The following is a 17,324-nucleotide window of genomic DNA, read 5'->3' as shown; positions in this document are numbered from 1 at the left end:
CACTGACCTTTTTCTGGCTACCTGCATCGAAGTTCCCCATTTCCGGAGGTCAACTGCTGCGTGAGTACCGTGGGATACTTACATTAGCGCATTCCCCAAGATCCGGTATCCCCCTCAATTCAGCACTAGCCCCCCCTCTGAGGATTTCATCTTCTTCGAAATAAAAAAAGGTCACAGCTCGCGCAGGGATCATATTACGAAGACCTTAGCTTCGAAAAAATACCAAGTTACACGAGAACAATAGAAACGTGTTTCGGGCCCTCCCTTTTTTCCCCCACTGACCTTTTTTTTCCCACCAGCTTCGAAGTTCCCCTTTTATGTGGAGGTCAATCCCTGTATGAGTCATCTATTAGCACAAAAGGTGTCTAAGAATGACTTTCGTCAATTGATGTTACACCTTTATTCAATTGAAATATTAGTAATGTGTGCATTATTTCAAAAAGAATAAGACCAAACACGACGTATTTCTGAGTTTATTTAAGCATTTTACGCAAAGAAATAAATGTCAAAATATGACGAAGACTTAGCATTCTGGCGAAACTCGATATCCTCGCAACTGAGCTCCTCGGAAGCTGATGCCGTATTTTTTTTCGAAAACATACATCAAGTTACAATTTATGAGTTATGCTATAAATCTCTATTGTCACAGTCGAAGGGATATTTTCTCAGGATATTTGGTTTCTCCCCGCTAGCAATTCGAATTCATCTGCTTATCTCGTGTGAACTTCCAAAGATGGACTGAAAATAATTGAAGAAATCCAGTGGAGAAGCGTGTGTATTTTGCAAAACGCCTCGGATTGCCCGCTAGCACTTGACAGCAGGAGTGAGGGTTAAGCGAGCTACCTGTTGAAAATAAGAAGTTGGATTAAGCCGAGTATCAGATCGGCGTGCCACCGAAATGGAGTTTGGTAGATAAGAATATATTAGAGATGGGTCGAATAGCAGATTTCTTGAATTCGAATATCGAATTCGAATATTAAATCATTGCTCGAATATTCGAATACCTCGAATTTCGAATACCTCGAATACTAAATGATGAATGCTGGTATGTTTGACTCGGTTGCCTATGCAGCAGGCAACACAAGATTTTGGGGAGTAATTTTGATTTCCTTTAAATGATTCGAACAGGAATTTAGCTGATTAATGAATATTTTAATTTTATGGAAACAATTGGGCATATAATTAATTCAACTAACATCGCTTTACCCTCACTCCTGCTGCCAAGTGCTAGCTGACAATCTAAGGCATTTTGCAAAATACAAGCTCTTTTCCACCGGATTTTCTTCAATTATTTTGTTAGTTTTTTTTGTTAGTTATTATTATTAGTCCATCTTTGGGAGTTCTCACGAGATAAGAAGATGAATTGGAATTGCTATCAGGGAGAAACCAAATATTCTGAGAAAATATCCCTTTGTAACTCGATATTTTTTTCGAAGCTAAGGTCTTCGTAATGCGATCCCTGCGCGAGGTGGGACCTTCTGTTTGATTTAGGAGAAGAGGAAAGCGTCAGAGTGGTTGAGGCGAGTGCTTAATGGAGGGGGATAGCAGGTCGTGGGAAATGCCCTAAGGTTGCTATCCCACCTCACTGAGGTTCTCCTCGTCGAACTCTTTTCACCGCTCAAATCCACGAATTTGATGTAATTCGTCAACTTGCGTAAAACGGTGCTGCGAGCACTAAATGACTACAGTTCTCTACATTTCTCCGAGTCAACTACCAACGATGTGCGTGCGACAGTGTATGACACGAAATTCAAAGTATTCGAGGCGGTACTTTTCGCATAACTATTCGAAATCTCGAATATCGAATACTTTCTAGTATTCGAGGTATTCGAGTATTCGCGGATACTATTCGCACATCTCTACTTAATAGTCTCAAAAAATATGTGCAACTTTCCATGTGTGAGGTCCTGAAGCAAATAGGCTGAAAGACTAATAGGAAGATGTCATTCCTTGTATACCGTGACCCAGGGAGGAACATTATTACAGCCATGGGAAGATTATTCAGCACAAGGTGTATATTGACAACTGATGTGAAGGACTTAAGCACAATTGTTGCTAATGCCCTCATATTATCAATAACAGAAACTCAAGAACTTCTTGGCTATTCTGCTTTGAAGGATTCTGTTAGATCAGTTCAGGAAGAAGGAAAAGAATTTTCAGTACGTCCACTTATTCTTGCCCTTTAAAATGATTTTCCCCATTTTGTAGAAAACTGTGTGAAAACCCTGTTAATACCTGTGGCAAATGTAGATGCACAAAAAGGTTTTTCCGTGTATGGAAATATAAATAAAAGAACCACTACACTTCCAAAAAATGCAGAATTTAAGTCAAGTTTGACCAATGGATCTCAATTACAGTAAAAGAAGCTTCAGCCAATTTTAAATTGCATTGTGTGAATAATTTCAGATGGCATATTCCAAAAAAACTTTTATAGATAGAAGCAATCTATTAGTAGATAAATACATATTTGTGAGTGTTGATATTATATTCTTGTGTAAGACCTTAAAGACTTTTGTTATCAATGTGTTAAGTGTAGAGATGGGTCGAATATCAGATATCTCGAACTCGAATATCGAATTCGAATATTAAATCATTGCTCGAATATTCGAATACCTCGAATACCAAATGACGAATGCGGGAATGTTTGATTAGGTTGCCAATGCATCAGGAAACCCAAGATTTTGGCGAGTAATTGTGATTTCCTTAAAAGGATTCAAACAGGAATTTAGCTGATTAATGGAATACAGTGAGTCCTCGTTCTACGTCACCCCGTTTAACGTCATTTCGCGATAACGTCACGAAAATTTTGAGACCGTCATTTGTTTATCGCACCTTTGCTTCGCGATAACGTCAAGTCTGGTCAGGTCTTTTAAATTTTGCGCGAGAAAAAATGCGAAGCGGCGGGCGTTGCAGGTTGTTCGTTTTGTGGGCGGTAATACAGTCAGTCTAAACGAAGTGTAAAACGGTGTGTTTATTGTCAATTTCGATTACGTTTACAGCAAATTTTCTGCAAAATGAATTCTTAGGTAGGTGCGCAAATGTTAACTGCGTAAATGTCAAGTAAAGTTTTAGCAAATTTTACTTGACATAACGGTTTTCTGGAACCTGAAAAGTGATTTCTAGGAATTTTTCCGGGTAGAACTCGGAGTATTTGTCGTCACTTTTTCGCCGTGTTCTCAATAATCTTGGTTCCTGTAACTGCGACGATGTTTCAGCCATGATGATGCCCAGGTGACCACCATAGCGAAGCCAAAAAAACAAACGCGGGAAGATACAAAAATGGAGAAGGATGTACGTCGCTGCTGGTATCGCCGTCAATGAAGACAGAGACTCGTGTTTATGCCATAGTTTGGCATTCCCATCGTAAGAAATGGCCCAAATATGATACGCTAAAATTTTTTCGCGTAGGAATTGTGAGGTCTAGGAGCCGATATTCACTTTTTACATTGTTTCTTATGGGATATTGTGCTTCGATTAACGTCATTTCGTTTATCGTCACATTTTTCAGGAAAGGTAAGTGACGTTAAACGGGGACTCACTGCATTTTAATTTTATGGAAACAATTTGGGCATAGAGTTCATTCAACTAACATATCTTTCAAATATCCTAAGGGGACACACCACCTCGCGAAAAAATGATTGCATGCCATCTCGGCATTTACACTGCTATGATGGATTTCTGTCTGATGTATGCATTCTTATCTACCAAACACCATTTCAGCAGCACGCTCAGCTGATACTCAGCTCCATCCAACTTCTTATTTTAACAGGCTCGTTTTACCCCCACTCCTGCTGCCAAGTGCTAGCGGACAATCTTAGGCCTTTTGCAAAATACACGTGCTTCTCCACCGTATTTTCTTCAATAATTTTCAGTCCATCTTTGGAAGATCTCAGGAGATAAGAAGATGAATTCGAATTGCTATCAGGGAGATACCAAATATCTTGAGAAAATATCCCTTCGTCTGTGACTATAATATTAGAGATATATAGCACAACTCATAAATTGTAACTTGACATATGTTTTCAGTAGGGGTGGACGGGTCAAAATTTTAAGGTTCGGGTCGGGTCGGGTCGGGTATTTTTTTTGACCCTCGGGTCGGGTCGGGTCTCGGGTCGGGTCGTATCCAATAATTTGATCATAATTTTTTTCTTGAAGCAGAAATGTCAAAAAATATGTTTATGAAGGCCAATAAAAGGAAATAAAAATAAACAATCTATACCTAAATGGTAGATTAGTTTAAGTGTATTCACTCAAAACAGAAATGCAAATGCATATCTGAAACAGACTACTACAAAAATAACACAAATAAATACAATACTAAGTTGGATAATGAGGTCAAGGTAAAACAAACATCTTCCTGTATTTCCTGTAAATATATCCCAAAGTCAATTCTTCCAGTGCACTCAATTTCAGATAGGCTATTATTAAACTCAATGGCCCATATTACAAATGTTTAAAATCAATGACAAATATACACAAGAAATATTTTGTTTCCATTAATGTGTTACTCTTTAATTACAAAAGGTTAAAGAAACCAAAAACTCAGTCTTAAAAAAATAGAATGATAACTGATGAAAGCTAATAACAATTATCACTATCCATTAATATTTGCCTTATAATAATGACTTATGTCTAGTTATTTACTATTAATTACACAATCTATAAATTATTAGTTTTTTGCCAGAAGTGAAAAATATTAAACCTATTTTTTTTACACTAATAATACAAAGGATGAAAGTAACATGAACAAATGAAGTAGTCCTTCGTGTAAATATAATCTGGAAATAAAAATTTGAGTTTTAACACTTCAAAAACAACAGCATTCCTGTCTTCTAAAAGTTTATTATACATCCAAACTTTTTAAATTTTGGTGTAAGAACACTAATGGTCACTAAGAAACATATCTAAACTTAGAATGAAAGGAGCTTAATATTTGTGTTGTTGCTAGTACTAATCTTTCATATTCATTACGTGATTTTTCGCTTGCCGTTGGATTTTTCAGCATGATTCAAATAAAAATGAATGCATGTACATACTGAGGTCAGTGAAAACTAATTTCATGTAATAGCATAGATATTGTGTCATTGTTGCTAACATATATTTCAACATGAAATATTTTCATACAACCGTTCTGTAAATGCACATTTTAATTATTTTATTTACTGTATATACTTAACCTCAACCCGTTTCGACGCCACACTCACGTCATTCTAAGGACGTCTGGCAATAAAAATTGTAAAGCAAGGTCTTAACTATACAATTCTCTTGAGGGTGCGGGGACATGGGAAGGAGAACGTTCTAGAAGGGTTCAGGGTGCACTTGGGATTCGTTGGGAGAGTAAACTGGAAGAAAGGGCAAAGAAAGTCGGATATTCAGGAATATGGTTCCTATTAGCTAAAAAAAAGTCTGTACCCCAATGTACACCGCATGGTTCCGATTGGTTTTATGGCCATAAATCTCTGTAAAGGCCAATCTTAACTGCCACACACACTACTCCACCCATTTCCGCTCTCTTCCCCGCACTGTAACCTTGCAAATATTCCTTGCTCTCTCCTTTCTCTTCCAGTTTGTTCACCCAGGGCACTCCAATTGCACCAAGAACCCCACAGAGCGCTCTCCATTAATTCGAAGAAATCCTTTCATTTACAACTGCAGCACATCAGGTTTCTTTCCAGACCTGTTAAAACGACTGGACTATGACGTTAAAACCGGCCGAGACAATTAAAAACTGGAAGATTGATAAACGTGGGTTTATTTAAGTAATTTTAGCAGTGATCATGATTGGCTGATTGAAGTAATGGGTTAAATAATCTTCCAGTAAGTCGACGTGTCGACAGTAATTTGGTTTCGTTTTTTATGCTTTCCGTATGGAAAATTAAATACACCGAACCCTTCTGGAGTTTTGTAAACAAGGGGAGTGGAACGCGTTTGGGCAGGGGTAACATCAAGAGTTGTTATATGAACGGGTAGATGGAAGGAAAATACTCGTTCCGTATTCTAGACTTCGCAGATAGCCGCTTAAAATAGGCAAAAATGGAAAGCATGGCTATTTTTATAAACTTATCCTCACATATATAATTTTAATGAACTTATAAGTTTTTATAAAAATAAATGAACTTATAAATTTTTATAAAAATAAAGCTGTTAATATTGATTCCACTCCAGCCAAAAACAATCCTTTTAAATCAATGTTAAACATTTCTAAGATATCAGCTGCTGAGATAAAGTCGTAGTCGCATTGACAACAGCATTGGCATCTGCAACGGCCTTTTAAGAACAGGTCGGGAGTCTCCTTCATCTATGTCTCCGTAAACTAAAAGAATGATATAAATATCATCATTTACCTTCACAAACCTTAATGAGGTTAGTAGGGATGGGTCGAATAGTAGATTTCTCGAATTCGAATATCAAATCATTGCTCGAATATTCGAATACCTCGAATTTAGAATACCTCGAATACTAAACGATGAATGTGAAAATGTTTGACTAGGTCGCTTATGCAGCAGGAAACCCAAGATTTTGGCGAGTAATTGTGACTGCCTTTAAAGGATTCAAACAGGAATTTAGCTGATTAATGGAATATTTTAATTTTATATAAACAATAGGGTAGTTTCCTTCATTAAAGGAAATGAAAGGCATTGATTGTGATTTGTTACCCACCTTTGGTGTATTCATAATATACAAAATATTTGGTTCTAGAAATACCGGTTTAGACCAATGGCAATGGCCAATTTTATCCTCATTTGAAAAAGGCCAGATTGGCACCCATGTAATGCCACTCCAGTTGACATCACAGTGACCTATTTTCTACACGAGAGGATAGGAGTTTACATCGTCTAAGGTTACCAATGCATGCATGAGGCACAAAGATCAGGGAAACATGTCTTAATAATCACTTATTAAAACTGGCTGTGGTCGGAAAGTTTTCTTCGCTTGATAAGGTATTAATAATCCTTATTTTAGCCAAGCGCTACCAGCTAGCATGGTACTCGGCTACCTGCTAGCATCCTGCGTCGTGTTAGCGCTCAGAGCCTCGCCCCAAGGTCACCTCACTCGCGGCAGCGGGAAGCAGAACGACGTCACGCGGAGTTTTTCCCGGCATTCATACTTACCCGTCGCGTTTTCGCGCGCTTGAAAATTTTCACTTTTAATTTAATCGCGAAAAATAGATATCGTCTTATAAAAATCTAGAATCGTTAAATACGTACTCCAGGAGTATTAATATTTCGATTGAGGCTATAAAAAATAATAGGAGAGCACCGCATTTGAGCATTACGCCAAAATGCTAAGCCTCCGTCGTCTTTCTTCGTCTTTCCGGCATTTATTTTCCTGCGTAAAATGCTTAAATAAAGTCAGAAATATGTCGTGTTTGGTCTTATTCTTTTTTAAATTACGCGCTTATTACTAATATTTCAATCCAATAAAAGCGTAATATCTATAGCCGAAAGTCATTGTTAGACAACTTTTGGGCTAGTAGATGACTCATGCAGCAGTTGACCTCCAGAAATGGGGAACTTCGAAGCAGGTAAGCAGAAAAAGGCCAGTGGGTGAGTAGAGGGGGGGCGTGAGACAAGTTTTTATTTTTCTCGTGTAACATGATATTTTTTTCGAAGCTAAGGCCTTCGTAATAAGATCCCTGCGTGAGCTGGGACCTTATGTTTGATTTCGGAGAAGAGGAAATCGTCGGAGGGGGTGGGGCGAACGCTGAATGGAGGGGGAAAGCAGATCGTGGGAAATGCGCCAATGTCACTATCCCACGGCACTGATGAGTTCCTCCCTATGGTAGTTTCATCTCCTGAGGAAGAAGGGTGAAACGCGATTCTATTTTTTTACGGTAACTTGATATTTTTTCGAAGCTGAGGTCTTCGTAATACGATCCCTGGGCAAGCCGGGACCTTTTGTTTGATTTCGGAGAAGAGGAAATCGTCGGAGGGGGTGGGGCGAACGCTGAATTGAGGTGGATAGCGGATCGTGGGAAATGCTCCAATGTCACTATCCCACGGCACTGAGCTTCTCCTGATGGGGGACACCTGGGATTTTCGGATTTTTTTCACCCGACCAATTTCGGTTCCCCACGTTGAACTCTATTCACCGCTCTAACCCGCGAATTTGATGTAGTTCGTCAGCTTGCCTAAAACGGCGCTGCATGCACTAAACGACTAGAATTCTCCTCATTTTTTCGAGTCAACTACCAACGACGTGCGAGCGACAGTGTATGACGCGAAATTAAAAGTACATATTCGAGACGGCACCTTTGGCATAAATATTCCAGATCTCGAATATCGAATACTTTCTAGTATTCGAGTATTCGCGGATACTATTCGCACATCTCTAGGGGTTAGGCTTTAAAAACTTTTCAGCCTAACCTGGTGCCTAGCCGAGAAGTTTTATTCGTTACCGCAGGTGCTAAAATGGATAAGAAATGGAATATATGCCGTATCCCATTTGTCAAGTTATTATCGATCGGAAAGAAATAATATTTCAGCCCAATAACGCATATATGTATAATGTTCAGCTGAAAATATGGAAGTCAATACCAATCACCCGTGAATATTTCTTTATAGTCCCTACTATTTCATAGTTCAGTGACGGAGTCAGACTGAAACGTAATTGGGCCGGCAGTCGTCACGACTGCCTGTCGCCACTCCTCGCTACTGCGTAGATATTAGAAACTACTTTCTGCCTTTAGCGCCCTTAATTGATGCTAGCCTTCTAATGTCAGCTAGTTCTGATTATTGCATTCTAATATAAAATAATGTCTAACTTTAACGTTACTTAGGTTTTCTTAAGATCGCCATTTACATAGAAAATATTCGCTGGCTTGTATTTTACGACTTTTAACGCCATAAAATGTATGAAATATGTTATATTTTGAGAGCGCTGTCACAAATGATGGCCATAATCAATTTAAAATGTTGCTGGGGACAATAGAAGTTATAAAAAAGAAAAGTGAAATATTTTTCGCGATGGATAAAATTCTCGCGATTTTCGACCCGACCCGATTTTGACCCGAGATTTGAAACGGCCCGACCCGAAGGTCGGGTCAGGACGATGACCCGACCCGACCCGAAAATTTCGGGGCCCCGTCGACCCCTAGTTTTCAGATAAAATACCACATCAACTTCCTCCGAGAAGCTGCGAGGATATCGAGTTTTGCCAAAATGCTAAGTCACCGTCGTATTTGTTCCTCTTTCCGACATTTATTTTCTTGCGTAAAATGATTAAATGAAGTTAGAAATACCTCGTGTTAGGTCATATTCTTTTTTAAATTACAAATATTTTGATCCAATAAAGGTGTAATATCAATTGACGAAAGTCATTGTTAGACAACTTTTGGGCTAGTTGATGAATCATGCAGTAGTTGACCTCCAGAAATGGGGAACTTCGAAGCAGGTAGGCAGAAAAAGGTCAGTGGGTGAGAAAAGGGGAGGGCATGAGACACATTTTTATTGTTCTCGTGTAACTTGATATTTTTTCGAAGCTATGGTCTTCCCAATACGATCCCTGTGCGAGCTGGGACCTTTTGTTTGATTTCAGAGAAGAGGAAATCGTCAGAGAGGTTGAGGGGAATGCTGAATGGAGGGGGATAGCGGAATGTGGAAAATGCTGTTGCTATCCCACGGCACTGGATGGATGCGGGAAAATGGTCAGTGGGGGAGAAAGAGAGAAGGGTGAAACGCGATTCCATTATTTTCCTGTAACTTGATATTTTCTTTTGAAGCTTTTGCTTTATGGTCTTTGTAATACGAACCCTGCAGGAGCTGGGGCCTTTTGTTTGATTTCGAAGAGGACGAAAGTGTCCGAGTAGGGCCTGAGGGCTGATGGATGGAGGGGGAAGCGGATTTTGGGAATTGTGCTACGTAGTTACTATTCCAGGGCACTGAGGTTCTCCTAATAGGGGACACCAGGGATTTTCGGATTTTTTCACCCAATCAATTTCGATTCCCCACGTCGAACTCTTTTCACCGCTCTAACCCGTGAATTTGATCTAGTTCGTCAACTTGCCTAAAATGGCGCTGCATACACTAAAAGAGTAGAGTTCTCTACATTTTTCCGAGTCAATTACCAACAACGTGCATGCGAAAATGTATGACGCGAAATTCAAAGTATTCGATGTATTCGAGGCGGTACCTTTAGCTTAACTATTCGAGACCTCGAATATCGAATACTTTCTAGTATTCGAGTATTCGCGGACACTATTCGCACATCTTTAGTTAAGTGAAAACTATACGTTTTTTTACATCATGAAGGACAATGAGACAGTGAAATGTATACCAATCAAAAATATTCCCCGTCTGTACAACTCCCTCATTTCTCTAGCGTTATGAGGTTGAAATATGTACATTCATAGCAAAGAATGTTTCTGGTATATGTATCAAACAAATGCTTAACTTATTCCTTTAGCATTTGCTTTGACCATTCTTTATTGAGGTTTTTACCATTAAAAATATATTTAATATGGTAATAAGCATTTTTATGGCAATAAGCAACATAAATCAGTTAAACATAATTATATCTGAGCAGGAAGTCCCATTATTAGAACCCATTAATCACTTTTCCCACATTCGTACTGTGATTCGCACGGAATAAATACTTTCTCTGCCATGCATCTTCTACAGCCAATCATAAATTAATTTTAAATATTATAACTCTTAATGAGGCATCACCATGGGAAGTCAGAGAAATCATTGAGATTAAAAGGTGTGCAAAAAGGCATGCAGGTATAATAGTGATCTTTCACCATTTTTAACTTGAGATAAGTGAATGATAAATCTTCTTCCAGTTTCACTTAAAAAATGAAGCTACTACGGTATAGTCTAAATTTTATTTGAAAATGTTAAAAAGAATCTGCATTTTCCTAAATTAAGCAAATTCCAAAATTCAGAGCTTCTTAATATAAACTTTACAAAATAAATAAACACTAAGCAGGGAGTAAACGCATTGGCACGGCAACAATTGCAGTCATCATGTTCTGACTTGGAGTAAGCGTGAGGGGGGGATTGTTTGAGAGACTCACCAGCGGCCTTTTTGGAGCATCGTCAAGGTCAATGCGCGTCACTCCCGTGTACTCCTTCATGGATCGAGCAAGCGCCATCAAGCCCCCTATCTGGATGGGATTGTCTCGCAGGTCGATTCTCTGCAAGAGAACATGTCCACAATTCAACTCAAGTTTACTCAACAAGATACCACACCCGTACAGTGTGTTTCCTCACACTCACAAAGGCAGCAAGCAAAGTGGAATGTATTCCTGTTCATGAGCACGTCTCCACAGAATAGGAGAGAAAATTTACTTTGTAATTAATTCCACTAATTAAATCATTTCCATCTCACTTACACATTTAGTTAGGTGCCAAACAGAGACTCAACATTTAAAACTGAAAGATGCCAGTTTCCCGCACTCCCAGAAAATATTCTTCTAGCAGTGATAAGTGATCATCAGCTGACTGTCCGACAGGAGGCACTGATTAAAATTCTTGGAGCTATAGAACACGAAGCAGATAATTCAAATCATTGCATCAGATGAAAAATTGTTCCCCATTTGATTTTTGTGGCCATGTCGATTATGAAGAAATGATTCATTGGGAAAGCACCGATGTTTCTATTACCGTACCACCAGTTGTGAGGAATATATCAAGTGACGAAATAGTTGAAAACTGTCTCTTCCTTAAAATACTTCGCCAGAATAGTCATTCGCTGTATATCTCTGTCACACAGTGGCAATGGAACGGACTGTGAAGCTATTCTCCAAAGCGGCTACCTATGTATGTGCCAATAACGCCAGGGATGGCGTCATCCGATCCACTTGGATTTCACGGCAAGTTCTGCAAAAATTTCAATCGAAATCTCAATTTTTTACAATATTTCCGGACGGTGACGATTCAGAACGAACAAACTGGTCTACATATGTTGGTTGGTTAGTTGGGTAGAGGAGGCGGAGGAGCCCAAGGTACAGCCATCTCCACGAGGTGGGCCCTGGGTCGCTTGTCTATCTTCTCTAGAGAGGAGCTGCACATTTGCTAGTGAATACTAAAATAAACCCCTTTTCTAACTGCAGGGGAGGTGAATTTGACCCTAGAGGGACATAAAACCACCATAGTGAATTCCGAATGATAGTTACCATCTTCAGTAATATCTTCTTGCACAAAAATGTGGTCAATGTAGTCGGCGATGGCATAAAAGAGCATACTATCTTCCTAGTGGCTTCCCTTGACAACTTCAGACATGATTTACACGTTTTTGACTGAAAAAAATCTCTATTTCGCGTCATTTATCGCATGCATGGCGTAAACTGAGGCGGTGAGTTGTGGTTGCCTACCCCACCAAACTGCTTTCGGGCACACGATAAAAGGTCATTTTCTTGATAATTGAAAGCAATAAAAGTGACGTTTTTGGTCTAAAATATCAAGGAAAGACCAATGCTATATTCTAGTAGAAAAAATGAGAGCTTGTTAAAACCATATTTAAATTATTTAAATTTTAACGTTTTTCGTTGAAAATTTCCAAATTTCAAGACAAAATGGCGAACAGAAGATATTAACTGATTTTGAAAAAATCATATCTGTAACACCCACCCGGGTACGCAACTTTTGCCGGGTATTACGATTCGCTCCTTTAAAAAAGTGGCAAAACGAGGCACCCTAGAACATACTAACCAAGTTCCACTAAATTCACTTTGTGGTGTTACCAACGACATAAGTATTAATAATTTACTGACTGCTATTATCTTTATATTTTCTTGAGTAACTGAAGAAAGAAATAACTCATAGAAAATATTGTGGGTACATATTTACAACTACATATACTCAATTGAAGAATAAAAACAATGAAAAAGAATAGATTAGCACTTCTGAAGGTTCCAGCTTTAATCATTTGCAATTGTATTTCATCGTCCTTGGCAGTGGTCCTCCATATTTGTCATATTCTGATGAAATATCTGACTTAGCTCTTCACTTATCTCTTCTAAATTCTTTGGGAAATGTTCAAAGTGGCTATGTAAATAGTGAACTCATATTGCATCCAATGTTTTTTAAAATTTCGAGTACCTAATCTTCTATCTCTAAATAAGTATCAGCTTTATAAGGTCCCAGGAGATTGCATAAGTGACCAATATGGTGTTCGCTCCTGGACTGACAGCGCCAGCGGCCGGAATACGGACAAAGAAAACAAAAAGGAGCAGAAGCAGCGACAGGGAGGACGGAGGGCACAGAGACTGGGGGAAGGTGCAAGCGGGAGCAGTCCAAGGACAAAGGAGAGGCTTCTTCGTGGGAGTCGGGCACCTGAATACCTCCCGGGATCCTATTTTTCCTGCTGTTCAAGCTTACTAGAGTCTTGTTAATTGTATCCAGTGTAGGCTTTAATATAACTAGATTTGAAAAGTAAAGTCTGTTTCATTTCGTTATTTTTCTCACCAACGACCGCAGGCAACCCACAAACCCAACCCAAGAGCGAGAGAGGAGTCTGCTTACACATACAACATCAACAATTGACCTCCTATGTCTATTATTTTAGGTTGCTTTTCATTAAGAGACTTCTTTTCCCAACTGCAATCTTTTTAGTGGTGATAACACGATTGCACTCCTATTGTATTCCTACTGCTCCCTGTTTGCCTAGTGTCCGAAAACCACACACCCGTGACTGTGAGGTCACTGCTTCAGAAAAGTTGTTTGCACGAATGCTCAGAAACCACTTTATGGCATCGGAAACTACACTGTCAGGCACCATGCTGCGTAGTCGCCTCTTGCGCAAGTTGCCCAGGCTGCAACTGCTGCAGGACACAGATCTGTGATCATTGAGTGCGATCGCACCCCACTATGCACACTTGGAAAAAAGGACCACAGAACTCCCGTAAAGGCAACGGGTGCCCGATCACGCCATCATGCGGCATTGGTTACAGGAAACCAGGACTTATGGCAAATCGTCTACGTAGGGGAGTGCCTGGCTATGACTCATGCTATCTTTATTTCCACTTCCCCCGCTGCTTTCACATCTACTATTCCATTCCTTAGTAGTTTGGCCTTGACTGGTAACCGCGTAGACATGCCCGAGTGCAACAAAATCTCCGGTTCCCTTGGGCCGTATTCAACTGCATGTGAGACCACGGCAATTATTGCGCATTGGCGATAAGAAATATACAATTGGAGATCGTTAGTAACATTTCTCTTAATTTGCAATTGGTTAACCATTGAAGAATCTTCTAAAATTAATCATGAGTATTTTTTCTACTGCTGATCATCGTCTGCAATGCTAGAGCAGACGTCCTAATACATATACTTAAAACATTCCTTGGAAGCAAGTAAATAAAATAATTCCATTTTACGAAGGGGACTCTTAATGGAAATAAAAAGACCGGTGTAGCCTTGCATTAAAATTCAAATATCTAGGTGCTTTTGCATTCTATTTTACTTTTTCATGAATGTAGCTGAAAACGTCAAAGGATAGTGAACTCCTGCACGATTTATCCGCAACATGAATAAACCGCAGCTGGACAATCGAGACCCTGCTGTACTAAATTACTTGATTTGTGAGTCTCCCCCCATAAATGGCATTTGAGTGAGGGTCAGGGGTTCACCTAGAGGTCTCAAATATTTTAGGTCTTATTTTTTATCAGTCCCACACCTTTTTTTCATCGCCAGATAGATTTGAAAAAAATCAGTTTTTCTGATTCACCCTACTAAGCACGCATGTCAGTGACAAACACATGTATTGGTTGGTGAACTAGAGGGAGGGCAAGGCTGACTAAGAAACAAACCCATAGAAAACCAACGGAATCCAAGTTGCTCCCCAACCCATGCGTGCATTTCCTCACAACCTTTGCCTCACTTTTCCAAAATTTCATACTTCCCTAACAATCACACCCCTGTAAGTCACCATTAGCTTCCACGTATGTACTCATTAAACCCCATTTCCAAATATTGGAGTTGAAGGCTCCAAAGATGGTTCCAGTGTAAATATGTAGCACGTACGGGATGGAGGGCAGAGGGAGAGATTGGGTACCTGCAGGTGGCAGTTGACGGCAATACACTCGGCGAGTGCAACAGCGCCCTCGCAGGAGATGCAGGTCGACTGGAGGCCAAGGCGACCCAAGCAGCAACTCTGCTGCAGCGCTGCCTTCATCTGCAAAATGCTCTCACTCGTGAGCATGTTGCGACCCACGTTCAGGGTGTCCAGCGTCTTGCTGTTTGCCTGAAACGCAACACACATGCCCTTGGTTATATGTATGAGAGCTAGCAACGGAATATGAAATGAGTGAAGCAATTAAATTATGAACACTGTCCTCAATTCAGCATTACCCAGGGATGCTTCTGGCGTGATTGTTAAATCGACCAACATATCACAGGAAGAGGCTAAGAAGAGGGGGAGAGGTTAAAAGGATGCAAGTAAGTCAATAATAAGTAATGGAAAAATTACAGCTAAATGGAAAAAGTGCAAGGGGAAGATGAGAGATGGTAAGTGTTGTCCTTTCGAAAAGAGTGTAATGGGAGAGAGATTGGATGTGGAGCGCAGGAAATGTGGTAGAATGACAGTAAATGCATTGATATGTATACATACATATATGGAGTTGTATTTGCCTCTACCATTGATAATTTGTCTCATTGATTTTTCTTTGATGAATTCTTAAATAAAATATGATGTAACCTGAAGGATTAAGTACTATTGCTCAAATATCCTGTAACTAAAAAGGCTCAAAAGAGACTACATATGAGGCAATAATGCACTAATGATAATTTAAGGATTCCTTTCTCAAGGTAGACTCAATTCTTTTGATAATAGAGGGGGTTATGATCCACAGGATATTCTGGGAAATTGAGAAGTAAAATTGGCACTTAGCATTCCCAAACCCAAAAAGAAACATTTTAAACAATCTCACAATTGCCTTGCCCCTAAAATCTTCTTTTCCCCTCCATCCCCAATCATTTCTTGTGCCATTACATAAACTATAAAAAATTATAAATATCCAAACTTCTTACATGCAAATTTATTGTATTATACTATCTCCAGTGAGTAGCCCTTTGTTTAAAATAATCAAATGATCTAATATTTATCAAAAATGAAATTTTTTACAACAGAAAGGGAAACGACCCACAGGATATGCTGGGAAATTGAGAAGTAAAATTGGCAATTGGCTGCATAAGAAAGTTAGCTCCAATTACAGTCCGGCCGCCGAGAGTTGTCCGTTGACAGCTAGAAGGGGTAGGGGGCAATGTTGCCAGGTCAGAAAGGGAAACGCCCACCTCACATGTAAACAAAAGGGTTCCGTGAAGAAAGGTGGCAGAATGGACGACGAGCGTGAAGGATCTAAAGGAAGAATCGCGGTCAGCATTACCTTTTTATCCTTGACTTTCCTACTACTCTGCCCTCATTGAGAAAAATAGCAATCTATGGAAAGTTTTGTTTTGGTGATTCAGGCTTGTTTCGGTGATTCATTAGCATGTGACAACGTTGCTTGACTAGGCGAGGGTGTGAGGTGCGTTTGGGGGACAGCGATTGGCTGCAAACCGTTTTTGGCGAAGGGTTCCCCACCCCTTCTTCTGAGCTGTCAACGGACAACTCTCGGCGGCCGGACTGTACATCTGTCGCTAAATTTAAAATGGTCTCCTATACCAACGTCCATTCCCACCTTAAATTTGAAGTAATTTTATGGGGAAATTCAAGGGTGGCCAATAAGGCTTGATGATAAATGCTCCAAGCAAAGAAAATAAACATCCCAGTCAGCACAAAAGATAAATTACCCCATTACTACCCTTATTTACACCGGTAAAATTGTGGTAAAATATGGCTAACCTGCGCGCTAACGGGTAAAATATCTGTAAATTTAAGTGGTAAAATTTGGGTAATTTGGTGGTAAAACATAAGTAAAATTCATACTTTTTCTGAGTAAAACTTCCCGATGCAACATCAGAGCCATCTGTGCAGCTTTAAAAGAAACTTGATGACACCCCCCTCTATCGGTGCTATTGTGAACTAACAGTACATAGCTTTAATGCATTTAGTGTTCATATACACCAAGAACCCTGGTTCTTGATATACACGATTAATGAACAAAATCGACATTAATATTGGAGAATAACTGTTTATTGAACGAGGAAAAGTAACTAAATATACAAAGAATATACTTTCTGGTACTGCACTGCGCGTAGCGATTCTTGGCTAAATCACAGTGTGTGGTCGACGGACCATGGGGGTGGGTTGGGTAGCGCACGGCGGAAGCCATTAGGCGTAGCCGCCACCATTGCCATACCACTGCACACTAATACCCTCTGAACTAATATAATCTATCAGAATAATATACATACACCCATGTCTCGTATAGCGCAATTTCGATT

At 39.6% G+C, this 17,324-nt stretch overlaps 1 protein-coding gene across 2 annotated transcripts in view; it reads right to left on the bottom strand.

Annotated features, from left to right (window-relative positions):
- The window catches only part of LOC124157018 (protein phosphatase 1 regulatory subunit 37), a 156,678-nt gene that overhangs the window by 45,303 nt on the left and 94,051 nt on the right, over positions 1-17,324 (bottom strand). For both annotated transcript variants that reach the window (XR_006864515.1, XM_046531482.1), the window contains exons 8-9: positions 14,995-15,183; positions 11,018-11,137 (exon numbers count right to left, since the gene is read on the bottom strand). Coding sequence is in view for 1 of the 2 variants with exons in the window: in XM_046531482.1 (XP_046387438.1) it covers positions 11,018-11,137; positions 14,995-15,183 (309 nt within the window). In the remaining variant the exon portion in view is untranslated. The remainder of the gene's footprint in view (positions 1-11,017; positions 11,138-14,994; positions 15,184-17,324) is intronic.

Source organism: Ischnura elegans, chromosome 4 (assembly GCF_921293095.1).
Source record: "Ischnura elegans chromosome 4, ioIscEleg1.1, whole genome shotgun sequence".
In the NCBI taxonomy this organism is placed as follows: Eukaryota; Metazoa; Arthropoda; class Insecta; order Odonata; family Coenagrionidae; genus Ischnura; species Ischnura elegans.
This window is presented reverse-complemented; position numbering and strand designations above follow the sequence as displayed.